At 41.8% G+C, this 27932-nt stretch overlaps 1 protein-coding gene and 1 long non-coding RNA gene across 5 annotated transcripts; one reads left to right on the top strand and one right to left on the bottom strand.

Annotated features, from left to right (window-relative positions):
• Window positions 1–427: 427 nt before the first annotated feature.
• Window positions 428–16355, bottom strand: LOC129861050 (periphilin-1-like). 4 transcript variants are annotated; one of them, XM_055932103.1, is made up of 8 exons: window positions 16003–16355; window positions 15326–15409; window positions 14986–15083; window positions 14619–14842; window positions 12971–13024; window positions 12282–12340; window positions 8203–8334; window positions 428–1090 (listed from the first exon to the last, which is right to left on the bottom strand). In XM_055932103.1, exons 2-8 carry the CDS (start codon window positions 15398–15400, stop codon window positions 881–883), a joined length of 852 nt encoding a protein of 283 aa, XP_055788078.1. In that variant the 5' UTR covers window positions 15401–15409; window positions 16003–16355; the 3' UTR covers window positions 428–880. The 4 variants fall into 4 exon arrangements, with proteins under 4 accessions (XP_055788078.1, XP_055788077.1, XP_055788079.1 ...); XM_055932102.1 differs by having other exon boundaries at window positions 15843–16354; XM_055932104.1 differs by lacking the exon at window positions 12971–13024 and having other exon boundaries at window positions 15843–16352.
• Window positions 16356–17485: 1130 nt separating this feature from the next.
• LOC129861049 (uncharacterized) lies at window positions 17486–26142 on the top strand. Its single transcript, XR_008760498.1, has 2 exons — window positions 17486–17827; window positions 24965–26142. It is a non-coding gene; the product is annotated as an uncharacterized LOC129861049 (long non-coding RNA).
• The last annotated feature ends 1790 nt before the right edge of the window (window positions 26143–27932 follow it).

Here is a 27932-nt window from a genome sequence, read left to right as displayed (position 1 = left end):
TTTGCAGGTCAGGGTGTTTTGCAGGTCAGGGTGTTTTGCAGGTCAGGGTGTTTTGTAGGTCAGGGTGTTTTGTAGGTCAGGGTGATTTGTAGGTCAGGGTGTTTTGTAGGTCAGGGTGATTTGCAGGTCAGGGTGATTTTCAGGTCAGGGTGTTTTGTAGGTCAGGGTGTTTTGTAGATCAGGGTGATTTGTAGGTCAGGGTGTTTTGTAGGTCAGGGTGTTTTGCAGGTCAGGGTGTTTTGTAGGTCAGGGTGTTTTGTAGGTCAAGGTGATTTGCAGGTCAGGGTGTTTTGCAGGTCAGGGTGATATGTGTATGGGAGTGTTTTGTAGATCAAGGTGATTTGTGTATAAGCGTGATTTGTAGATCAGGGAGTGTAGGGAGCAGCAGCATGAGACATTACAAGACTGAATCAAACACAGAGAGACCTAATTTTCAAGAACAGATTTTAATGCACCGAGAATATCCAAAAGTTGTGTAAATAGAAACTTGCTCTATATTGGAAGAAATCACCCTTGTATATCAACATAGTATATAAAAATATTATAGGTCATGTATTAATCATGTCATAAATACATTTTCAATAAAAAAGACAACATTTCAATATAATACCGGGCTTGGAATTCATGAACTACACTTTGGTAGGAAGCACAAGTGCAATAGCTATATCTTACATCATCACATTGTCAAGAGCAATATTGAAAGTTGACAAACATAAATTATTGAGTTTCAGTAGAAGTCACAGAGCTTCCAGAAGGCTGAGCACCAGGAGTGACTTTGGCTTGACTGACCAAGGACAGACCAGCTCACGAGTTTACATACCCAATCAGCATGTATACACCACAATCAGTGTTTTGTAGACAAGCCAGCCACTTACACAGGTTAAGACAAAGGTGCGTGTGTGCGTATCACTGTGGATGGTTCCCTGGTGTCATAATCCTCAATGAACTCTTGCATGGCCTCTACACAGCGCAGGCCAATCTCCCTGAGGTTCTCCTGTAGAGATGACTGGATGGGCCGCTCCAGGGAGGGGTCTTTGGCTATCAGCATCTTCACCACCACACCAAACGTGTCACAGTCCTGACGGTACACCTGCATAACACACAGACAGTCAGCTTTTTCACCATCACATTTAAACTGTGCATCACAGTCCTAAAACACAAACCTGTACACGCATCTTTTAAACCACATTATCTTCTAAACCACATTAAACTGTGTCACAATCCTAATTGTACACCAGCATGACAAACACAAACACATTTTCATGGCACATGGGAGTTTTCTTTGCATTGTGGCTCCTGTTCCAGTGAGGAGCATAGCACAGATTGGTCTAAAGATACCTCAGCTCACTCTAATACCAAAGGAATGCTGCAGATATGAGCCTTCAGACACAGGTGGAGTAAGGCAAACAAAAGATGAAGAGGGGGAGAAAGGGGGTAGAGAGAGAGAGAGAGAGAGAGAGGTGAAGAGCGAGAAAGAGAGAGGGGAAGAGCGAGGGGAAGAGCGAGGGGGAGAAGCTGGGCTGAAGAGAGAGGAGAATCACAAGAGATAGAGGATGGAAAGAGAGCGGGTGTGAAGAGAGGATGAAAGAGATGATGGAAAGCAAGAGAGGAAAAGAGGATGGAAAGACAGGGATTGAGAGAGTTCTAGGAGAGATGCTTGGGGCGAGAGGTCTCGTCATGTGTATGTCATTACCACTGAGTGGATGAGCAGTCCAGGGCAGCAGCACACACACAGACGGCTGTTCACACGACAGTACACACCATGAAAGGGCACTGTGTGAATCTTTGAAGGATGAGTGTATCAGCTACCTGTTTCGAGACTACTCTCTCACAGAGCCTACCATCTCCAGTAACCATGGAGATGTGAAGAGCGAGAGATACCTTCTCATCAGTCGAGTGGATGGAGACAACACAGCACACCTCCCACTGGCAACGCTTCATGTGATGCTCTGTCACATTGACTGTGACGTATCTATTAAAGCACGTGTATCAAAAGCTATTCAAAGAAAACAGCATCGTGCGCATGTGATGACTCATTATGATTTATGATTAAAAAACCTGGACAAACAACCTGACAATAACAGAAGTTCCATCTGTGAGTGATTGCAGGTAAACTACCCAGGGATGTACAAGCAGATTATAACCTCACCATGTATTGGCTCTAATCATGAATGATAACCTATTCAACTGATTCAGCTGCTACAATGAAGAAAAAATGATAATAAATTAGAGGTGTCTCTGGCGCAATGTTCCTCAATTAGTTTTGGCACAGCAGTTATCAAATCACCCTTTCCACAACTCCCCTCTTTCTTTCTCTCTCTCCTTTCCCTCCCTCTCTATTCCCCTCGCTCTCATAATCCTACCTCCTCGTCTCTGTTCTTTCTTTCTCTCTCTCCTTTCCCTCCCTCTCTATTCCCCTCGCTCTCATAATCCTACCTCCTCGTCTCTGTTCTTTCTTTCTCTCTCTCCTTTCCCTCCCTCTCTATTCCCCTCGCTCTCATAATCCTACCTCCTCGTCTCTGTTCTTTCCTTCTCTCTCTCCTTTCCCTCCCTCTCTATTCCCCTCGCTCTCATAATCCTACCTCCTCGTCTCTGTTCTTTCTTTCTCTCTCTCCTTTCCCTCCCTCTCTATTCCCCTCGCTCTCATAATCCTACCTCCTCGTCTCTGTTCTTTCCTTCTCTCTCTCCTTTCCCTCACTCTCTATTCCCCTCGCTCTCATAATCCTACCTCCTCGTCTCTGTTCTTTCCTTCTCTCTCTCCTTTCCCTCACTCTCTATTCCCCTCGCTCTCATAATCCTACCTCCTCATCTCTGTTCTTTCTTTTTCTCTCTCCTTTCCCTCCCTCTCTATTCCCCTCGCTCTCATAATCCTACCTCCTTCTCTCTCTCCTTTCCCTCCCTCTCTATTCCCCTCGCTCTCATAATCCTACCTCCTCGTCTCTGTTCTTTCTTTCTCTCTCTCCTTTCCCTCCCTCTCTATTCCCCTCGCTCTCATAATCCTACCTCCTCGTCTCTGTTCTTTCCTTCTCTCTCTCCTTTCCCTCCCTCTCTATTCCCCTCGCTCTCATAATCCTACCTCCTCGTCTCTGTTCTTTCCTTCTCTCTCTCTCTCTCCTTTCCCTCCCTCTCTATTCCCCTCGCTCTCATAATCCTACCTCCTTTTCTCTGTTCTTTCTCTCTCTCTCTCTCAAATTCAAATTGCTTTATTGGCATGAAATACAATTTGTAGATATTGCCAAAGTGGTATGGTGGTACAGCATTTCAGTAAATACAGTACAATGCAATGAAGATAGTGAAATACAGTTCATTTCAGTAGTAATAATAGTACATATATAATCATGTATACATGTACAACACTACTGCTGTTGTATTGTGTAACCTTCAGTCATACATGTAATTAAATAAAAACACGATTATAAAAAGAAACAACAGCTAATAAATAAACAAACATGAATGATGGTTACACTATGTATTACTTGTAAGTTATATACAATGTAAATACCTCAGGGAATTAATTGTTGAGAAATGTCCCTCAGGCTATGGCAATCATATACATATATGGCAGTAATATTTGTAGTTTCTCCCTCACCCAGAATAATTCCCAGCTTTATGTCGTTAGTAAATGCAGAGAAGTTAGGATTTGATTGAGATATTTCTTGAAAAAAAGATTCTTATTTGGGAGTATTTCTTACAGTAGAGGAAAAAGTGTATCTCTGTCTCTACCTCCCCTGTTGTGCAGTGACCACATAGATGCCCCACTTTGGGTAGCCATGTTTTTTTGTGTCTCCCCTTTTCTATAGCAAATTGGTGGTATTTGGTCAGGATCTGTATTTCTGACAGAATAGAGACATTCTGACAATTTATATTCTCTTTTGAGTGTCAAATAGTGATTTTGTTTTCTCTGTTTTTGTTACATTTTTCCAATTTGTCAAATAGTTTTAATTTCTGTAACAATTTGATAGATTTCCCTGTGTGTTTGGATAATAGGGTTGTTTAGTGTTTTTTAAATAGCTGACACAGGCGTCTCTTTTCAGTGTTAAGCTCTTGGATATTCAGTGCTTTGAATTGTAAGGATGTTGTGGGGCTTAATTTGAAACAGTGCAAAAATTTGTGTCATTTTCTTTATATTTACAATTAAAAGGTAAACTTCTGAGCTACTCTGCATGCATTATTTGGTACTTCATTTTTATTATTTTTGATAATTCTGCAGAATTCTGTATTAAGATTTTTCTCCCAATGCTTGTAATCGTAAATACAGGTTAGACCCCAAACCTCACATCCATAAGTGCAATTGGTAAAATTACCCTATTCAATATTTTTGCACAAAAATGATATACCGTAATTGCTGGACTATTAAGCGCACCTGAATATAAGCCGCACCCACTGAATTTAATATATTTTTTTTATTTTGTACATAAATAAGCCGCACGTGTCTATAAGCCGCAGGTGCCTACCGGTACATTGAAACAAATGAACTTTACACAGCCTTTAAACAAAACACGGCTTGTAACAAAAATAAATAGGCTTTAACGAAACAGGCTTGTAACATTTTTTTTTTTTAAATAGCAGTAAACAATAGCCTACCAAGAAAGTCCTTGGTCACTATCTTCCTCCTGTGCACTGAAACCACTGAAGTCATCTCCTTTGGTGTCTGAGTTGAATAGCCTCAGAATTGCTTCATCCGATGTTGGATCGTTTTCATTGCGCTCGCCTCACTTTCATCCGGAGGCAAACTCATCCAAGCCTCATTTTCTAGTTCGGGCCATCTGCTTTTCTTTCCTCTGAAAACTTTTGTTGTCTTTTTGCACTAAGTCAGTTTCTCACGCTGCTGTTTCCAACGTCTTATCATCGACTCATTAAGGCTCCCGTGCAGCAGCACTATTTCCTTTTCCAACAGCCAGATCGATCGCCTTCAAATTGAAAGCTGCATCATATGCATTTCTCCGTGTCTTTGCCATGATGAGGGTGACAAAATGACTACCGTAATCAGAATGATGGAAAGTTTGAGCGCGCTCGATTTACGTCACATTATGTGACGGTGCTCAGTTTTTTGGCGGCATGAATTTGTGAAAGCGGGAAAAATCCATAAATTAGCCGCGTCATTGTATAAAGCGCAAGGTTCATAGCGTGGGAAAAAAGTAGCGGCTTATAGTCCGGAAATTACGGTATACAGTTAAAGTCGGAAGTTTACATACACCTTAGCCAACTACATTTAAACTCAGTTTTTCACAATTCCCAGCATTTAATCCTAGTTAAAATTCCCTGTCTTAAATCAGTTAGGATCACCACTTTACTTGAAGAAAGTGAAATGTCAGAATAATAGTAGAGAGAATTATTTATTTCAGCTTTTATTTCTTTCATCACATTCCCAGTGGGTCAGAAGTTTACATACACTCAATTAGTATTTGGTAGCATTGCCTTTAAATTGTTTAACTTGGGTCAAACATTTCGGGTAGACTTCCATAAGCATCCCACAATAAGTTGGGTGAATTTTGGCCCATTCCTCCTGACAGAGCTGGTATAACTGAGTCAGGTTTGTAGGCCTCCTTACTCGCACATTCTTTTTCAGTTCTGCCCACAAATGTTCTATATGATTGAGGTCAGGGCAATGTGATGTTCACTCCAATGCCTTGACTTTGTTGTCCTTAAGCCATTTTGCCACAACTTTGGAAGTATGCTTGGGGTCAATGTCCATTTGGAAGACCCATTTGCGACCAAGCTTTAACTTCCTGACTGATGTCTTGAGATGTTGCTTCAATATATCCACATCATTTTTCTATCTCATGATGCCATCTATTTTGTGAAGTGCACCAGTCCCTCCTGCAGCAAAGCACCCCACAACATGATGCTGCCACCCCCGTGCTTCACGGTGGGGATGGTGTTCTTCGGCTTGCAAGACTCCCCCTTTTTCCTCACAACATAACGATGTTCATTATGGCCGAACAGTCCTATTTCTTTTCCATCAGACCAGAAAACATTTCTCCAAAAAGTACAATCTTTTCCCCATGTGCAGTTGCAAACCGTAGTCTGCCTTTTTTATGGTGGTTTTGAAGCAGTGGCTTCTTCCTTGCTGAGAGGACTTTCAGGTTATGTCAATATAGGACTCGTTTTACTGTGGATACAGATACTTTTGTACCTGTTTCCTCCAGCATCTTCACAGGGTCCTTTGCTGTTGTTCTGGGATTGATTTGCACTTTCCGCACCAAAGTACGTTAATCTCTAGGAGGCAGAACACGTCTCCTTCCTGAGCGGTATGACGGCTGCGTGGTCCCATGGTGTTTATACTCACGTACTATTGTTTGTACAGATGAACGTGGTAACTTCAGGCGTTTGAAAATTGCTCCCAAGGATGAACCAGACTTGTGGAGGTCTTCAATTTTTTTCCTGAGGTCTTGGCTGATTTCTTTTGATTTCCCATGATGTCAAGCAAAGAGGCACTGAGTTTGAAGGTATGCCTTGAAATACATCCACAGGTACACCTCAAATTGACTCAAATGGTGTCAATTAGCCTATCAGAATCTTCTTAAGCCATGACATAATTTTCTGGAATTTTCCAAGCTGTTTAAAGGCACAGTCAACTTAGTGTATGTTGATAAACGTTAGTGTATGTTGATAAACGAAAGTTGATAAACTTGTAACCCCAATTTTGAGAAAATGGCCCTTGAATGTTTTGGTACACCTACTGGAGAGCTCTTCTTTATCTACACCCATTCAGCATCATTCACACCCTCTTAAGACTCAGCCCCACCCATTCCTTTAAGGATTTATTTATTTATTTATATATTTATACTACTTCTATCGACATGTCTGTATACAGTTGTTGCAGCAACATCATGAGCATTTTTTTGTCGTCCGACATCAAAATTGTCGTTGTGAAAAAGTATAAACACAAAAATGACAGGCTGCATGACATCATTTACTACCCTGCATGAATATACAGGTAGCTAAAGCTAATAGCTAGGTTCAATGTTAGCTACCTAGCTAACAATATGCTATAACTAGCAATGCAAATGGCTCTGAGACACAAATAACATTACTACAAAGATCAGACACGTAACATTAGCTGGCGAGCCAATTAGAAACCTATAATATCTGAAAATGTAGCTAGCTAGACTCTCTTACCCATATAAATGGATGTTTGCTTCTGTCACTGATGCCATGGTTGCCCTTAGTTTAAAGATGTAATCCAGACAGGTGTTTTATACAACAACCTTCTGTGTTCTCTCTTTAGTCAGACAGGAAAGCCTAAGTAAAGCCAAAACAAAAGATCTACAACCTTTGCTTCTCCCGGGGATTCCACTGATTTCATAACTCGGTCCTCCAGAAAGTGGAGAGCCTTAGCAACATTTGCGCAGTTCTTTATGATATCTTTCAAAAAAGCCGCTTTAGAAAGGATCACCTACACATACTAAACTCATGTTATAGACAGAAGCGAGCTACATGGCAAGCGCAATCCGAACTCATCTCTTGGCATATCCAGCCCATCCATTATCACAGCTAGTGAGAAGGTTCCTGTTTTTATCCATGGCTAAACCAATTAGGCTCGTAATTTAACAATTTTATTTGTATTTACAGATGGCATATACGGTTGTTTTTAAGGCACATGAAAGTTCACGTTCCAGAAGAAATTTGTGCCAAAAGATGCATTTTGATTAAAAAAAATAAACGACATTCAAATGCCTTTCCTGTGAAGTAGTGACGTACGACATACATCTATTTTCCTGAAATGAGTCACAAATGTATCCATCTTAGTTGATTACAGCTGGATACAGTATATGTTTTCACTTTGCTAGTTGTAGCTAGGCATTTCTTAATGTAAACAAAGCCCACCTTTCTTGTTTTCTGTCTGAATTGTTTTCTCTTGCTTGTGTAAGTTTAGGTACTTGTTTTCCTGTCTTTTGTCCTGTCCTTTGCAGTTTTTTATTGTCATTTTTATTAGCTAACAGCAGGTAGCTAGTAGCTAGAAACTCTCTTAGCAACTCTCTTAGCAACGTGTAAACAACTGTTTGCGTGTTAGTATCCAGTTGAGTTATCAGGATGAAAGTTGTTTTCTGATTAACTTTATTTTATTCTTCTGATGTTATATTCTTAGTCCTTCTTCCTTTATCTTTCACTCATTTGTTATTCTCAAATCTACTCTTCCTCTAAATCATTTCAAACATGATATACAATACTAGATGTTAAAAGCTCACTGTACTATACCTGTTCTATTTCTTTCCTCTTCTGTTGGATGGTTCTGTTTCGTGCTGCGGCCCTGCTCACAGTGGAGGGGAGCTCTCTTTCCCTCTCTCTTTCTCCCTCTCTGCTGTGGGATCTCTCCTTCTTTTGAGCCACCTACATAGACACAGGGGAGAGAGAGTTACAAGCAGTTATAAGCAAAGCACTACTTATGAACAGTGAAATTGTTTCAAATCTAAAAATTCTGCATTCCTTCTGGTTCGAACTCTGGTTTTACAGTCTTCTGTGCAACTATAATAGACACATTCCACTTCAAATCAAATTTTATTTGTCACACGCACCAAATACAACAGGTGTAGAACTTAGTGAAATGCTTACTTACAAGCCCTTAACCAACGATGCAGTTTTAAGATAAATACGTGTGAAGTAAAAAAATAAGTAACAAATTAAGAAATAAAAGTAACAAATAATTAAAGAGCAGCAGTAACATAATAGTGAGGCTATATACAGGGGGTACCGGTACAGAGTCAATGTGCAGGGGCACCGGTTAGTCGAGGTAATATGTACATGTAGGTAGAGTTAAAGTGACTATGCATAGATAATAAACAGAGAATAGCAGCAGTGTAAAAGAGGGGAGGGGGCAATGCAAATAGTCTGGGTAGCCATTTTATTAGCTGTTCAGGAGTGTTATGGCTTGGGGGTAGAAGCTGTTGAGTAGCCTTTTGGACCTACACTTGGAGCTCCGTTACCACTTGCCGTGTGGTAGCAGAGAGAATAGTCTATGACTAGGGTGGCGGGAGTCTTTGACAATTTTTAGGGCCTTCCTCTGACACTGCCTGGTATAGAGGTCCTGGATGGCAGGAAGCTTGGTCCCAGTGATGTACTGGGTCATACGCACTATCATCTGTAGTGCCATGCGGTCAGAGGCCGAGCAGTTGCCATACCAAGCAGTCATGCAACAAGTCAGGATGCTCCTGATGGTGCAGCTGTAGAACATTGAGGATCTGAGGATCTTTTGACCCATGCCAAAAAAAACAGCCAGGTCTCTGACCTCCTCCCTATAGGCTTTCTTATTGTTGTCGGTGATCAGGCCTACCACTGTTGTGTCATCAGCAAACTTAATGATGGTGTTGGAGTCATGCCTGGTCATACAATCATGAGTGAACAGGGAGTACAGGAGGGGACTGAGCACACACCCGAGGGGCACCCGTGTTGAGGATCAGCATGGCGGATGTGTTGTTACCTACCCTTACCACCTGGGGGTGGCCCTTCAGGAAGTCCATGTTCCCTTTGTATTCCTTAAGACCTTAGCACATTTGCCATTCAGAGCCCACCTGATTGTTGTTGAGTTCATCTTCTCAAGGTTAGCAGGCAGTTGGAATCATCAGCATGGTAAAACGGAAGGAGACTTCTGCTTCACTCTGCTCCTTTCTTTCTAAGTCAGACCATCCAACCTTCAATTCCATTCTTTATGCTGCACCTGTGCTCTCTCTGTCCTTCTAATTCCCATCATAGCCAGGAGCGCGGAGGACACACACACATATAAATAATTTTACCGAGCAGACTAGCCAAGATTATTCAATGTTTGAGTTTTTCTTTTTTTATATCTTTGATTTGAAGGACCTTGAAAGACGCTGTATGTGTGTGTGTGTGTGTGTGTGTGTGTGTGTGTGTGTGTGTGTGTGTGTGTGTGTGTGTGTAATAAACATTTTGACAGCGAGCATAATGGGCAAAGAGATTCACTCAGACTTAAATTCAATATAAGTACATTTGTTGCAGTGCATACCTCCCAGTGTGGTACATACCTCCCAGTGTGGTACATAACTCCCAGTGTGGTACATACCTCCCAGTGTGGATCATATCACTTCTGAGAAATTGAAGCAGCAGTCAAGCAAGGGGCGATCATGGATTAATGGATTATATGTAATCAGTTACATATAAGGGACTACTCAGTTTGCTTCCGTTTATTTTTCAACGCGAAGCAATGAGCGCAATCAGGCCTCCATGACTAAATAAATGAGGCTAATTCGTCCTTAGTTTTGGGGATATGATCAGGTAAAATAATGGCTAATCTATACTGAACAAAAACATAAATGCAACATGTGACAATTTAAAATTCTTTACTGAGTTACAGTTCATATAAGGAAATCAGTCAATTGAAATAAATTCATTAGGCAGTAATCTATGGATGTCATGTCTGGGAATACAGATATGCATCTGTTGGTCATAGATACCCTAAAAAGGAAGGTAGGCGTGTGGATCAGAAAACCAGTTAGTATCTGGTGGGACCATCATTTGCCTCATGCAACGCTACACATCTCCTTCACATAGAGTAGATCGGGCTTGTAGTCTGTGGAATGTTGTCCCACTCCTCTTCAATGGCTGTAAGAATTTACTGGATATTGGCGGGAATTGGAACACGCTGTTGTACATGTCGATCTAGAGCATCCCAAACATGCTCAATGGGTGACATGTCTGTGAGAATGCAGGCCATGGAAGAACAGGGACATTTTCAGCTTCCAGGAATTGTGTAGAGATCCTTGTGTCATGGGGGCGTGCATTATCATGCTGAAACGTGAGGTGACGGCAGCAGGTAAATGGTACAGCAATGGGCCTCAGGATCTCATCATGGTATCTCTGTGCATTCAAATTGCCATCAATAAAATACAATTGTGTTTGTTGTCCGTAGCTTATGCCTGACAATACCATAACCCAACCACCACAATAGGGCAATCTGTTCACAACACTGACATCAGCAAACCGCTCACCCACACGATACCATACACATGGTCTGCGGTTGTGAGGCTGGTTGGAGGTACTGCCAAATTCTCTAAAACAATGTTGGAGGCAGTGTATGGTAGAGAAATTAACATTCAATTCTCTGGCAAGAGCTCTGGTGGGCATTTCTGCAGTCAGCATGCCAATTGCACGCTCCCCGAAAACTTGAGACATCTGTGGCATTGTGTTGTGTAACAAAGCTGCACATTTTAGAGTGGCCTTTTATTGTCCCCAGCACAAGGTGCACCTGTGTAATGATCATGCTGTTCAATCAGCTTCTTGATATGCCACACCTGTCAGGTGGATGGATTATCTTGGCAGAGAAGAAATGGGGATGCAAACACATTTCTGCACATAAGCTTTATGTGCACATAAAAGATCCCATAAATGTTCTATTTCCGCTCATGAAACATGGGACCAACACTTTACATTTTGCGTTTATATTTTTGATCAGTGTACATTTCCAAGTCCTATTCTTGAGGATCAAGGAGTATTTAATTAATTGGAATGACTGGAAATGTACACAGTTTTTTTAATGTGAAGATATAGCCTAATCGTATTATTATCTGTAGTAGAAAGCAATGGATTAGAAGAACCCTACATAACCAACCCATAAAGTAAAATGTAAAAATCATACATCTGATTCATGTATGGCGAACTATGTAAACTATAAGATTGAATTTTCCTGCTATTGATGTCGTTCAAATGGTAATTTTGTCTTCAAAATTGTAACGCCCAGGTTAGTGGCTGGCACAGCCACAAAGTCATAAAATCTGATTTTAAATATAGCCCTAACCTTAACTACACTGCTAACAATAATGCCTAACCATAACCTCAAAATTGACTATATGGTAAAAACTTATGAAAACAAAAATGTGCTTTTTGGTCTTAATTTAAGGTTAGGGTTAGGCATTAGGGTTAGCACAGTGCTTAAGGTTAGGTTTAAAATCCGATTTTATGACTTTATGGCTGTGACAGCCACGAACCCGCGCCTCTTAAGGGGAAAGTAATCAGATAACATTACAGAGTTTTGATAATCCAAAAGTTACATTGTGGATTACAATTTGACAGGTAAATGTAACGGATTACATTTAGAATGTAACCTACTCAAACCCTGCTGGCGAAACTTATTATTTTTTTAATTATGAAGGAGGCCTACCTACATGTAGTTTTGGAAGAGAGAGGGAATGATTTACAAGTTCAGTCACCACAATACACTAGCGGAGCATGACAACAAATACAGGATGTGTGCCCTCCCTACTTTAAACAGCACAGACTCCCCAGATCCCAAACGTGCTGAGAGGAGTGGTGGAATGTGGACTTACTGTGAACGACACAGGCTGCTTCTCCTCTCTGCTGGCGCCTGCAGAAGACCTGAGAGCACCTGCAACATCACACAGACAAACCACATCTTCAAACAACAATACAACACAAGCCCCCACTCAACATAACACACACCTACAGCTCAGAACAGATGGGGGATAACTTAGAGCTAAACTACAGCAGCTGACATCTGTGATGAACTCTAATATCCTTGATTGGCCCAGTTGATATCTCTCAATTAACTCTAATATCTGTGATTGATGCTGGGACTACTCAACCTACCCAGTGTCCTCAGGGCCAAACTAACATCCCATTAGTGCCTCTAGCTGCAGGTATAATTCAGGACTAAGCTTCCCCATCTCCATCTCTCTGGCTGCAATCTGCCATCAGCGGGAGAGTTATTGTCTACAGGCAGCACGCAGGGGCTAAAATTAATGTTTCGTTAAGCATTCTTTCAGTATTGGGTGTGATTTGCAAAGTCTGCCTCGCAGTGTGTGAGGCGATAGCTTTGTTATGGTTCATTACCTGTATTCAAAGCTGCCTGTCTGCCCGGTACCTCACTCCCTCTTTCTCCTTGATTTCTTTAGCTATATCTCTCTCGTTTTCCATCTCTAACACACACTATACAAATGAGTCACCATCATAGCAGATCTCTCAGGCACATAGAGCAACCTGTTCCTCACACACTCACCCACACCCACACACCTCCACAGTACTGCAGTCTGCGCAGAGACATAGCAGCTGACTAAAATAGGAGAAAAAACAACCACCACCACTACTACCACAGTTGAGAATAGCGATACAGCTAATTTAAACAAAAGCAAGGAGATGAAAAATGACATGGTTTCTATTGCAGATAACAAGACCTGGGTCGTCTTCAGGCAATGCAAAGTTATTCAAGAAAACACTTTCAAACATGATAGAGAATGGGGCTTAAGCATAAGAAGTAATTGATGACTTACAGGCACATTGATTGTGGTCTTACTAAACCACTTTTATTCTTCATGATACTAATGCTAATGTGATGAGGCGAACTTTGATGATCAGAAATATTTACAGTTCAGTACTTAAAGGGATACTTCGGGGTTTTGGCAATGAGGAAGTTAGATGTAGTTTCACGAGTCAATGCTAACTCGCATTAGAGCAATGACTGGAAGTCTATGTGTATCTACTACCATACTAGCAGATACCCATAGACTTCCAGTCAATGCGCTAACGCTAGTTGGCATTAGCTCTCAAAACTACCTCTAAATTCCTTCATACTGGACACAGAGAGATAAAAATGGTATCCACGAGTTCATCTGGCTCGTGGGAAGTAGATAAAGGGCCTCTTTGCCAAAACCCCAAAGTATCCCTTTAAATATATGCCCAATAGAGTACTGTATAAAATAAATGATATTATAATTTGATGCTCAGCAGCTGTTATGTATTCTACATAAGAGGTGACATAAATACACTGGTGTTTAATGAAGGTTGGAATGATTAGCACTTTTTCAGTAGGATACTATTGTTTGCCATTTCATTATATAGAATGATGACATAATACTGTCATTATAATATCTACCAATGCTGTGTGCAGACAGTATTATGCAACATTGTCAGGTTGTTGCTTGGTGACTATCAACCACCAGGAATACTGATGAGCAAAACACATTCCAAATGTAGCTAATATATTCACTGTCTGAGTTGACATGAACACTGTTTGCTCATACTGCACTCTAGTGTTCACACGAGGAAAGTGATATAGGTATTTCAGGTATAATTGTTTTGTTGTTGCCTGTACTATATTTTACCCGCTATGGGTAAAATATGAGGGTTTTTTTAACCAAATGTTGCGATTCGATTTTTTGTGCGATATAGATCAAAACATTTGGGTGAACTGTTGGAATCCTAGAAATAGGATGACATATTGAGAAGCTAAGTAGAAAGCAGCATCGTTCTTGTTTTGAACAATCGGCTGACTGCATTTGATCTAAGAGAACAGCATGCAAACTTATAATGATCTAACAGCGAGGAAGAGGAACTGCGCTGCTTGATTGACGGGGGCGGGCTTGGTGGGAAACAGCCACAAGAGAACAAAAAAAATAGAAAACTTTTTTTAAAAGGCCATTACGCGGCTGAGATGCGTTTCAAAATATTTATTGCGATATGAATATTTCACATGTCAATATTGACATTTCGATGTGAATCTGATTAATTGTGCAGCCCTAGCCCCTACTATGAACTCTGCCAAGAGATCTGGTTCATGTTGGCATAGATGGTAATACGCTTACCCTGTAGCCACAGGTTAATTAATTTGGTCAAAACTCCCATCAAACACAACATGAGCGTAAACCTACTGGTGTGTCCTTTAGGTGAGGACTTGACGGGGGAGTTCCTGTCCATGTTCCTCTGGTCACTGTACTGGCTGTTGGGGCCTGATGGGTCTTGTGGTGGGCCTGGGGGCCCAGGGGGGCCGGACTGGTCTCTCCAGTGAAACCGTGGGCGGGGGGTAAAGGAGTGGTATCTCTGGAACCCAAAACTGAAGCGGGGCTTCCGGAATGAATGATCGTCCCTTATGAATCTGTACAGTAAAGAAAACAGTAGAAAATAAAAAGCGTGAATGAGTGAGAGTATTGTGAGTCGGTGAAGGTGTGGAAATGTTGAAATGACCAAGAACAAACCTTAGGCTACACAAGCCTGCTCTGAAATGTCCTCAGGTCTTACCGTGGTCTGTTGACTCTTCCTCCAAACCTCTGCCTAAACGAACCAGTTATTCTGTTTCTAGGCGGACTTCTCATTCTTCTCAAAGGTTGTTTCTCCTCCTGAAAATGTCACATAGTAAGCTAATTAGTGTTCATGATGATAAATTGTATCCACTGTGATCTCGCTGTAGCCTGGTTTCCAGATCTGTATGCAGCAAATGCCATAGAATGAATATGGCAGAAGAGTTGGCTAAAGCAAACAACTATAAATCTGCGACTGGGACCATGCTGAACCTGGCATTACACAAAATGACTCACATGTAACTTCAGTTAAATTGATTGAGTGATTATATAACTGATACCGCAGTGACATGTTTGATATGTCCCTCGCGTGGCCTCTTGTCACGTGACTCTTCATTGCATTCTCTGTGTGGCATGGTGGAGCTCTGGAAAGTGAAAGTTGAATCATACTTCAGACTTTAGTGTTTTAATGGAGGTGTAACTCATGCATTTGTGTCTGGATTGGGACTGCTAGTACAAAGAAAATGTTCAATGTTTGATTGTGCTATGATGACCAATTATTTAGAAATATGTCTTGTAACAATAGTTTTAGCCGAGCCACAAATATGCCTGTTTGTTTCAGTTGTAAACAACACAGTGCATTGGTTGGACACTTCCTTCACAATGAAACAATCAGGAAGTGGATTTGAGTAGGATATTACATAATTACATGATCAGGGTGCACTTCTTTGGTAAAACACTTAGTTGACAAAATAAGCTAGCTGACAGCTTAACGGATGTTTTTTCCTTCAATGAGACAAACCAGAGTAGGAATGATCACACAGGTCAGTCGGTCATAAGAATAGCGGGTATATTTACCTTGCCCTGCGTTGTCTCGTATGGCCGTGTATCCATTTATTTTATTTAGAAGTTCCAGTGAAATGGTTCTTTTCATTCAGTCGTTACCAGCAACACACGTCTGATCAGGTGTGGGCTTGTTGTGTTGCTCTGTCAGGTTCGTTTCATTATCACCACCTACCTTATGTATTTCGTGACAGCGTCATTTTACTTTCGATTCCTATGCGAACAATGCAGAAAGCGGTCGGTCCGGGGCATTCAACTTCTTGTTGTAAAAGTCTATGTATGAAAACTTTCAAGAGAGACAGCACACAAAGGCCTATGTACAAATGAGCCTGTCCTATCAACAGGTTTCATTAAAAACTCATTTGAAAAAAACAATAAACAAATGAATGCCCATAAAGGTTTGTACCAGCCATATTGTGCTACCTGGCGTTGTCACCTGTGGCGTTGCCGTCAAACCTGCCTGCGACTTGTGAGGTTTCCGGTGTTGTGGCGAAAATCTCCCCCCTGACAGAATCCCTCCCTTCGCGTGAACGCGCACGCACTCAATTCTTCATTGCTGCGACTTGCTTGCTAGTAGAGATTTCTGATCACGTTAGACTACATTTTATTTTATATGTCGGTTTGATCGCAGGGGAGGCACTAGTAATGTCTGCAGTTTTCGGTTTAGCTATTTGTGTATTAGTCTATAAATAAATATCTTTGACAAAATTCGTCATCGCTCCCATGTCTTATTCGACTAGTAGTTTTTCTGAAATGTTTATTGCTGGCCTAAATGTTTTTCTCTATGTTTCATGTAACACACATATTACTTATTAATTTTGGTTGCCTATCCTGACGTGAAGTTTGTTCTTTAGAAAGTATTTGACTCTGATGTGTGCCAACCCCCCCCCCCCCCCCTTCTATCTTGGGACTGCAAGGCCTGGCACACTTTGGAATCCTTTTGGTAGCTCATGTTGACCAGTAGTGTGTGCCACAGAAAGTATTTGACACTAGCCACAAAAATAAGGAAATTATAAGGGGGGTGGGGGAATTCGGCAAGGCCATTTTCTTGCCTGGCGAAATTCTCCCCCCCCCCCCCTCTAATTTCTTTAATACCTTAGTACTTTCTATAGAACAAACTTCACTTCAGGATAGGCAACCGAAATTAATAATGAATGTATGTGTGTTATATTAAACATAGAGGAGGGAGTAAAATGTAGGCAAGCAATAAACATTTCAGAACAACTACTAGATGAATAGGACATGGGAAAACTGCAGACATTACTGTCTCCCCCACGATCAAACCGACAAAAAAATTATGAAACGCATCCTAACGTGATCAGAAATCTCAACTAGCAAGCAAGTCGCAGCAATGAAGATTTGAGTGCGTGCGCGTTCAAGCGAAGGGGGGAATTCTGTCGGGGGAGATTTTCGGCACAATGCCTGTGAACGCGGTCATCACTAGTTACAACATTCACAAAGTCATAAACCCTGTCTATTTCAAGTTGTCTTCTTAAAGTCTGATTTTAAACCTAATCTCAACCCTAACATTAACCACACTGCTATACTTATGCCTAACCTTAAACTTAAATTAAGAACCCCAAAAAATAAATCATGAATTTTGACCATATCGTCATTTATGACTTTGTGGGTGTGGTAACTAGTGGAAACCGGCAAACACTGTTTAATGATGGGCACAAAATGGCGTTATTTGATTTCCCACTCGTCTTCTGGGCAAGACACGCCTCCGCTGAAGTGTTGCGATTGGCTGCTGGTGTTAGGTTCGAGTCTTGTAAGCGGTTTTGACTACGGTGCCGAGAAATTGCAAAAAAGTTACATCGAGCGCTTTGTTTTGACCAAGGTGCAACGAAATAAACCGAGAAATTGCAAAAAAAAGTTACCTCGAGCGCTTTGTTTTGACCAAGGTGCAGCGAAATAAAATAACAAAAATACGATAGTTACGCCAGATTGTTTCCCGGGCAGCTGTTGAAGATGGTGAACTCAGATAGGATCAAGAAAAGGTAATAATTGATGATGTATCCTCTGATATACAGTAACAGTCAAATGTTTGGACACACCTACTCATTCAAGAGTTTTTCTTTATTTTGACTATTTCCTACATTGTAGAATAATAGTGAAGACATCAAAACAATGAAATAACACATATGGAATCGTGTAGTAACTAAAAGAGTGTTAAACAAATCAAAATATATTTGAGATTCTTCAAAGTAGCCACCCTTTGCATTGATGACAGCTTTGCACACTTGGCATTCTCTCAACCAGCTTTGAGGTAGTCACCTGGAATGTATTTCAAATAACAGGTGTACCTTGGTTTAGAGTTAATTTGTGGAATTGCTTTGCTTCTTAATGTGTTTGAGCCAATTAGTTGTGTTGTGACAAGGTAGGGGTGGTATACAGAAGATAGCCCTATTTGGTAAAAGCCCAAGTCCATATCCAAGTCCCCTTCTACTGCCGGTACGGGGCACGGAACCCCGCCAATCCACTACGACTGGAATACCGACATAATCTGCCCAAGGATTCCAACAGGCCCCTCAGGCGCGACGCCCGCTGAAGACCCATTCTGCTAACCTGCTAGGCCTGCTAGTTACCTAGAGCTACTTGGAACCCTACTAATTCCACGACTGGTCTATTGACGTCACTGCACGAAGAGGCAAAAACAGACTTACCCCCATCGCGACGTCCCCCAAAGGCTAACTTGCTAGCCCCGGTTTGCTAACTGCTAGCTTGCCTGTGTAACGGATGTGAAATGGCTAGCTAGTTAGCGGGTGCGCGCTAGTAGCATTTCAATCAGTTACGTCACTTGCTCTGAGACTTAAGTAGTGTTGCCCCTTGCTTTGCAAGGGCCGCGGCCTTTGTGGAGCGATGGGTAACGCTGCTTCGTGGGTGTCAGTTGTTGATGTGTGCAGAGGGTCCCTGGTTCGCGCCCGTGTCGGGGCGAGGGGACGGTTTAAAGTTATACTGTTACATTGGTGCCGTGACCCGGATCACTGGTTGCTGCGGAAAAAGGAGGAGGTTGAAAGGGGGGTGAGTGTAACGGATGTGAAATGGCTAGCTAGTTAGCGGGTGCGCGCTAGTAGCATTTCAATCAGTTACGTCACTTGCTCTGAGACTTAAGTAGTGTTGCCCCTTGCTTTGCAAGAGCCATGGCTTTTGTGGAGCGATGGGTAACGCTGCTTCGTGGGTGACTGTTGTCGATGTGTGCAGAGGGTCCCTAGTTCGCGCCCGTGTCGGGGCGAGGGGACGGTTTAAAGTTATACTGTTACACCTGCACCGGTCTGCTAACTGCTAGCCCCTGCTAACTGCTTGCTTGCTAACCCGGTCTGCTAACTGCTAGCTTGTTAGCATCGGCCTGCTAACTGTCTGAATCGTCGTGTCCCCAGTCAGCCCAACCACTCACTGGACCCATATGTTCACTTGGCTATGCATGCCTCTCTCCAATATCAATATGCCTTGTCCATTACTGTCCTGGTTAGTGATAACTGTCTTATTTCACTGTAGAGCCTCTAGCCCTACTCAATATGCCTTAACCAACCATGTTGTTCCACCTCCTACATATGCGATGCCATCACCTGGTTTAAACGTCTCTAGGGACTATATCTCTCTCATCATTACTCAATGCCTAGGTTTACCTCCAATGTACTCACATCCTACCTTACCTTTGTCTGTACACTATGTCTTGAATCTATGCTATCGTGCCCAGAAACCTGCTCCTTTTACTCTCTGTTCCGAACGTGCTAGACGGCCAGTTCGTATAGCATTTAGCCGTACCCTTATCCTACTTCCCCTCTGTTCCTCTGATGTAGAGGTTAATCCAGGTCCTGCAGTGCCCTAGCTCCACTGCACTCCCCAGGTACTCTCATTTGTTGACTTCTGTAACCGTAAAAGCCTTGGTTTCATGCATGTTAACTTTGGAAGCCAACTCCCTAAGTTTCTTTTACTCACTGCTTTAACACACTCTGCCAACCCGGATGTCTTAGCCGTGTCTGACTCCTGACTTAGGAAAACCACCAAAAACCCTGAAATCTCCATCGCTAACTATAACATTTTCCGCCAAGATAGAACTGCCAAAGGGGGCGGTGTTGAAATCTACTGCAAAGATAGCCTGCAGAGTTCTGTATTACTATCCAAGTCTGTACCCCAAAATTTCAAGCTTCTACTTCTAAAAATGCACCTTTCCAGAAACAAGTCTCTCACTGTTGCCGCTTGCTATAGACCTCCCTCTGCCCCCAGCTGTGCCCTCGATACCATATGTGAATTGATTGCCCCCCATCTATTTTTTGAGCTCGTTCTACTAGGCGACCTAACCTGTCTAGGATGAGGGTGCCGCTAGCGGCACTCCCCCCCCCCCCCCCCCACCCCCACTGAAAAACCAGTGCCGCGAAATTCAAAAAAAATATATTTTTTAAATATTTAACTTTCACACATTAAAGTCCAATACAGCTAATGAAAGACACAGATCTTGTGAATCCAGCCAAATGTCCGATTTTTAAAATGTTTTACAGGGAAGACACAATATGTAAAGATGTACATCTATTACCTAAAAACACATTAGCATAATCCACCATCTTTTATTTGTCCACCAACACCAGTAGCTATCACCAATTCGGCTAAACTAAGATATTTATAGCCCCTAACCAAGAAAAAAACTCATCAGATGACAGTCTGATAACATATTTATGGTATGGGATAGGTTTTGTTAGAAAAAAGTGCATATTTCAGGTAGATGGCATAGGTTACAATTGCACCCACCGTCACAAATGGACTAGAATAACTACATAGAGCAACGTGTTTACCTACTTACTAATCATCAAACATTTCGTAAAAATACACAGCATACACTAATCGAAAGACACAGATCCTGTGAATACAGACAATATTTCAGATTTTCTAAGTGTCTTACAGCGAAAACACAATAAATCGTTATATTAGCATAGCACATAGCACATAGCAGCCCAGCATTGATTCTAGCCAAAGTGAGCGATAACGTCAACATCGCCAAAATATATTAATTTTTTCACTAACCTTCTCAGAATTCTTCAGATGACACTCCTGTAACATCATATTACACAATCCATATAGAGTTTGATCGAAAATGTTTATATTTAGCCACCAAAATCATGGTTAGACAATGTGAAATGTAGCCCAGCTGGTGAGAAAATGTCCGTGCGCCATATTAGACAGTGATCTACTCTTATACATAAATACTCATAAACGTGACTAAAAAATATAGGGTGGACAGGGATTGATAGACAATTTAATTCTTAATACAATCGCGGAATTACATTTTTTAAATTATCCTTACTTTTCAATACAGTTTGCGCCAAGCGAAGCTACGTCAAAAAACATGGCGTCCTAAGCCACTAACATTTTTCGACAGAAACACGATTTATCATAATAAAAATGTCCTACTTTGAGCTGTTCTTCCATCAGTATCTTGGGCAAAGGATCCTTTCTTGGGTCTAATCGTCTTTTGGTGGAAAGCTGTCCTCTTGCCATGTGGAAATGCCAACTGCGTTCGGGATGAACTGGAAGCGTGCCCAGCAATTCACAGCGTTTCAGAAATAAATGTCCCAAAATCGCACTAAACGGATATAAATTGCTATAAAACGCTTTAAATTAACTACCTTATGATGTTTTTAACTCCCATAACGAGTAGAAACATGACCAGAGTAATATTACTCCCTCCACTAATGCTTGGAACAAGTGCGGGTCGATGTCCTCCAGGCGCATTACGCAGCAAGAAAAGACTTGCTAGCTACAGGGTTTTTTAATTTATAGTGCCTGTGAACGCGCAATCGACCCCATTCAAATCGTCATCACGTAAAGGCATCCAGGGGAAGACGTAAGCAGTGTCCGTATACTCATAGCAATAACAGTGCCCTTTTAACTGACTCCAGATCAGGGGCCAACATTTCTGAAATCTGACTCCATGTCAGGGAAATTGCTGTAGAATGGGTTCTGTTCCACTTAGAGACAATTTCAACTCCTATAGAAACTATAGACTGTTTTCTATCCAATAATAATAATAATATGCATATTGTACGATCAAGAATTTTGTGGGAAGCCGTTTCAAAAAGTACACGATTAGCATAAATAGTGACAACAGCGCCCCCATCCTCAACAGGCTAAACTGGGACATGCTTAACACCCCGGCCATCCTACAATCCAAGCTTGATGCCCTCAATCTCACACAAATTATCAATGAACCTACCAGGTACAACTCCAAATCCCGTAAACACGGGCACCCTCATAGATGTCATCCTAACTAACTCGCCCTCCAAATACACCTCTGCTGTTTTTAATCAAGATCTCAGCGATCACTGCCTTATTGCCTGCATCCGTAATGGGTCTGCGACCAAACGACCACCCTCATCACTGTCAAGCACTCCCTAAAACACTTCTGCGGACAGGCCTTTCTAATCGACTTGGCCGGGATATCCTGGAATGACATTGACCTCATCCCGTCAGTAGATGATGCCTGGCTATTCTTTAAAAGTGCCTTCCTCACCATCTTAAATAAGCATGCCCCATTAAAAAAAAATGGAACTAGGAATAGATAAAGTCCTTAGTTCACTCCAGACCTGTCTGCCCTTGACCAGCACAAAAACATCCTGTGGCATTCTGCATTAGCATCTAATAGCCCCCGTGATATGCAACTTTTCAGGGAAGTTAGGAACAAATATACACAGGCAGTTAGGAAAGCTTAGGCTAGCTTTTTCAAACAGAAATTTGCATCCTGTAGTACTAACTCAAAAAAGGTTTGGGACACTAAAGTCCATGGAGAATAAGAGCACCTCCTCCCAGCTGCCCACTGCTCTGAGGCTAGGAAACACTGTCACCACTGATAAATCCACTATAATTGAGAATTTCAATAAGCATTTCTCTACGGCTGGCCATGCTTTCCACCTGGCTACCCCTACCCCGGTCAACTGCCCGGCACCCTCCACAGCAACCCGCCAAAGCCCCCACCATTTCTCCTTCACCCAAATCCAGATAGCTGATGTTCTGAAATCTGGACCCCTACAAATCAGCCAGGCTAGACAATCTGGACCCACTCTTTCTAAAATTATCTGCCGAAATTGTTGCAACCCCTATTACTAGCCTGTTCAACCTCTCTTTCGTATCGTCTGAGATTCCCAAAGATTGGAAAGCTGCCGCGGTCATCCCCCTCTTCAAAAGGGGTGACACTCTAGACCAAAACTGCTACAGACCTATATCGATCCTACCCTGTCTTTCTAAGGTCTTCGAAAGCCAAGTTAACAGATTACAGACCATTTCGAATCCCACCGTACCTTCTCTGCTATGCAATCTGGTTTCAGAGCTGGTCATGGGTGCACCTCAGCCACGCTCAAGGTCCTAAACAACATCATAACCACCATCGATAAGAGACATTACTGTGCAGCCGTATTCATCGACCTGGCCAAGGCTTTCGACTCTGTCAATCCCCACATTCTTATTGGCAGACTCGACAGCCTTGGTTTCTCAAATGATTGCCTCGCCTGGTTTACCAACTACTTCACTGATAGAGTTCAGTGTGTCAAATCGGAGGGCCTGTTGTACGGACCTCTGGCAGTCTCTATGGGGGTGCCACAGGGTTCATCCTTGGGCCGACTCTCTTCTCTGTATACATCAATGATGTTGCTCTTGCTGCTGGTGATTCTCTGATACACCTCTACGCAGACGACACCATTCTGTATGCTTCTGGCCCCTCTTTGGACACCTTGTTAACTAACCTCCAGACGAGCTTCAATGCCATACCTTCCGTGGCCTCCAACTGCTCTTAAACACAAGTAAAACTAAATGCATGCTATTCAATTGATCACTGCCTGCACCTGCTCGCCCGTCCAGCATCACTACTCTGGATGGCTCTGACTTAGAATACGTGGACAACTACAAATACCTAGGTGTCTGGTTAGACTGTAAACTCTCCTTCCAGACTCACATTAAGCATCTCGAATCCAAAATTAAATCTAGAATCGGCTTCCTATATCGCAACAAAGCATCCTTTACTCATGCTGCCAAACATACCCTCGTAAAACTGACCATCCTACCGATCCTTGACTTCGGTGATGTCATCTATAAAATAGCCTCCAACACTCTACTCAACAAACTGGATGCAGTTTATCACAGTGCCATCTGTTTTGTCAACAAATCCCCATACACTACCCACCATTGCGACCTGTACGCTCTCGTTGGTTGGCCCTCGCTTCATACTCGTCGCCAAACCCACTGGCTACAGGTTATCTACAAATCTCTGCTAGGTAAAGCCCCGCCTTATCTCAGCTCACTGGTCACCATACCAGCACCCACTCGTAGCACGCGCTCCAGCAGGTATATCTCACTGGTCACGCCCAAAGCCTCCTTTGGTCGTCTTTCCTTCCAGTTCTCTGCTGCCAATGACTGGAATGAACTGCAAAAATCTCTGAAGCTGGAAACACTTATCTCCCTCACTAGCTTTAAGCACCAGCAGTCAGAGCAGCTCACAGATTACTGCACCTGTACATAGCCCATCTATAATTTAGCCCAAGCAACTACCTCTTCCCCTACTGTATTTATTTATTTATTTTGCTCCTTTGCACCCCATTATTTCTATTTCTAACTGCAAATCTAACATTCCAGTGTTTTACTTGCTATATTCTATTAGTCTACCTGGTTAAATAAAGGTGAAATAAAAAATATTATGGCAAGAACAGCTCAAATAAGCAAAGAGAAACGTCAGTCCATCATTACTTTAAGGCATGAAGCACAGTCAATCTGGAACATTTCAAGAACTTTAAAAGTTTCTTCATGTGCAGTCGCAAAAACCATCAAGCGCTATGATGAAACTGGCTCTCATGAGGACTGCCACAGGAAAGGTTGTACTACTGTTTTTTTACTCATTGGACCACACGTGCACAGTACTTCAGTTTAGCATATGCCTTATGGGTTACAAAGGTTGTTTGAATGCATATACAATTAATTTCATTTTGGTTCATTTTCTGACAGGAGTTTGGGCATTATCTTGGTATGTGTATATATTATTTTTTGTTTGTTTAAGTAATTAGAATAATAATGAATGTACATTCATTGTGTAATGTACATTCATTTTATACATGCATACATTAATTTTATACATATACATGTGTTCAACTTTGCAGGTAACAACACTTCAAGAACGACCTGGAAAAGCTCTACTACCGCAGAGAATATTGTGCCCTGTGCTACTGAAAAACCATGCCAGTGAGAGGAAACGGCACTGACAACTTTGCAGGATCGGCCAAGAGGATCTTAAAGGATAAAATTCTGCCTGGAACAAATGCTTATAACGTCCCCCAGCTCTTTGACTTCTTGACCACTCGTCTATCAGCTTACTATGAAGCCAAAGCGGCTTAGACATGCGTGCATACATTTTGTGTATGGGTGGTCTATTCACAGATCAATGACATGCACTTTGAAGTGAAGCGCTCGTCCTCACCTGGCCAGATCTACATAGTGGACATGTAATATGGAGATGTGCAATTGTCCAGTGGGATGAAAAGGTGATCCATGCCAGCACCAGACTGCCATTATCATCCAGTGCCAGAGCAGCAACTTCTTGCCACTAACATCTGAAATGAGAGCAAAATGTTGCATATAGGCACAAATTAAAATATGTTGTAAATCAAAACGTTTTTTTTTTTATCAGTTGAGATTTATTGTGTAAGACATCCCTTCAAAACTGTCATGCATGTTTGGCCGACGTGGCAGGGTGAACTGCGCTAAGAGATCCAGTGCCATCCAGTGAGCCTCCAGACATACAGGGCCTCAAATCTCAGCGCAACCAAACATCGGTCGCACGCAGGAAGGACAGGTTGGGTGGACGACGACATCCGGGCTGCAGGACGAACCACAAAAACATCAGGGCCTGACCTGTTGAGATTACATACACCTTTTTACTGTAATAGTTGTTCAGGAGTTGAGTTGTCTGTATTGTCAAACTTGTTTTCCCAAGGTGAAAGACAACCCCGACTCCACAGAAAAGACCCATTGCAACTGACCAATGCTACATGTCTACCAGAAGCTCACAGAATGGTTTATTTAGGGACAGAACTGAGATAGCCAGGGATTCCAGACCCTGGTGAAAGCAGAGTTTGTGTAAATATTTCACTTCACAGCCTCTTAAGTATTTATTTTATTATTAATGTAACATTGTACAGTTGATTGATCCAAATAATGAATGTACAGTATGTATTTAAATATTATTGTGTGATTAAACAGTAGATTGATTCAATTACTATTTTGAATGTCAATGTTTTGTCAGTTTGATGGAATAAAATATTTATATTTACATTCTAAATCTGTTTGTTTCATGAGTGCCATTGATCTTTAAGATAAATGGCTATGGTGTGCTTATAAGACACAGACATTGAGTCTGTCGGTGGTGATCAAAATAAATTAGTCTGCCTGTCCCCTCAGTTCATTAGTAGTCTGTCTCTACTAGCTAGCAAGCTATCACCGTGTGCGTGGAACCCTGCCTGGTGCGCCCTTCAGCTGGCAAATCAGGAGGATTCTTGAGACTAAGGACCTTAATAAGCCAATCGCAGCACTTCAGTGGGGCGTGTCTTGCCCAGAATATGAGTGGGAAATCACATCACAGGATGGCGTGGTGAAATCACATTTTGATGTTACCCACTTGTTTTATAGTGGTGCACCCCAGATAAGCCACAAATCAGACGAATGGAAAAAAACAAGTACTCAAAATGAAAACAAACCAAAGCTTGTTTCAAACTTTATTTTTTTCATCAATGAATGCATGTCAGTTTAAGCAGCAGCCATTGGCGAAACCTGTGATTTAAAATACAGTAAGTTACATAGAGTGTAGAAATCATTAGGAACACCTTCCTAATGTTGAGTCACACCCCCTTTTGCCCTCCATGGGTGTGATAAGGGACATATAAGGCTAGGCAACCGTACCACATGACATGATACCAACGCCTTCCTAACGTCTGCGTGACACCTGCATAATTGAATCAATCTACTGTTTAATCACACAATAATAATTAAATACATACTGTACATTCATTATTTGGATCAATCAACTGTACAATGTTACATTAATAATAAAATAAATACTTAAGAGGCTGTGAAGTGAAATATTAAATCTCAACCTTAAATGTTAGAAACGTACAGTTGTTCCTGCAAGCAGACATTCCAAAGTAGCCACCTTGAACTATAGTGTAGCCTACGGCTTGTGTATTTCCTGTTATCGCTAATGGCCTAGAAAAGATTATACCCAATCTATAGATAATCTGTCTTTTCCTCAACACCTCATGGCATGGTGTGTTATTTTATTTCGCTGTATACAGATCTAAATGTTGTTAGCCAATCACAGACTGTGTTGTTACCAGTTCACATCAGACAACCAATAAGAGTTGTCCACGGCTTTCAAAGGAGTTCATAGGTGCTATTCGGTATCCTTGGGATGTCCCTTAAGTCGATAGAGCAGTTCATACTTTCCCAGAGGGTATTTGCTATTTGGGATCCTTGGGATGTCCATACCTCTAACACATATAAATGTAAATTGGTTAAAGTTAGTGTTAGTTTAGGGTAAGGACGTCCCAAGGAGTCTGGATTGGAGTGACCATTCATAGAGTGAGAGACTGACATGGTATTTGAGAGCTCGGCAGCAACACAGACATTCATTTGTTAGTTGTTTTTTATTTTATTTTTTTACAAGTGGCAGAAGCGATTTTCGAGTGTCTGCCCCAGATAGTTTCATTAGAGACAATGAAAATAATTACCAATATGTACTTGATCCAATTGAGGAGTAAGTAGGCTATATTTAAGTTGTGATATCGTTAGGAAATATTTAGTCCTACTGTGCTAAGGCAGATTTAGTTTATTTCAAAATAATATTTTTTTGTTGATAACGTATTGTCGAAAGCATGTAGGCAATCTTACCTACTGAGGAGTGCATATTCTTTCCCAGAGGGTCCGTGCTATTCGGAATCGTTGGGATGTCCCTATCTCTATCAAGTATAAATATATAAAATGGTTAAGTTTTGTGTTAGTTTAAGGTTCAGGGTAAGGACGTCCCAAGGAATCCGGATAGCTGTGACCATTCGTAGAGTGAGAGATTGGCACGGT

This window comes from Salvelinus fontinalis, chromosome 8 (genome assembly GCF_029448725.1).
Source record: "Salvelinus fontinalis isolate EN_2023a chromosome 8, ASM2944872v1, whole genome shotgun sequence".
Lineage (NCBI taxonomy): Eukaryota > Metazoa > Chordata > Actinopteri > Salmoniformes > Salmonidae > Salvelinus > Salvelinus fontinalis.
The sequence above is the reverse complement of the archived record's forward strand: the minus strand, read 5'-3'. Positions and strand labels throughout refer to the sequence as shown.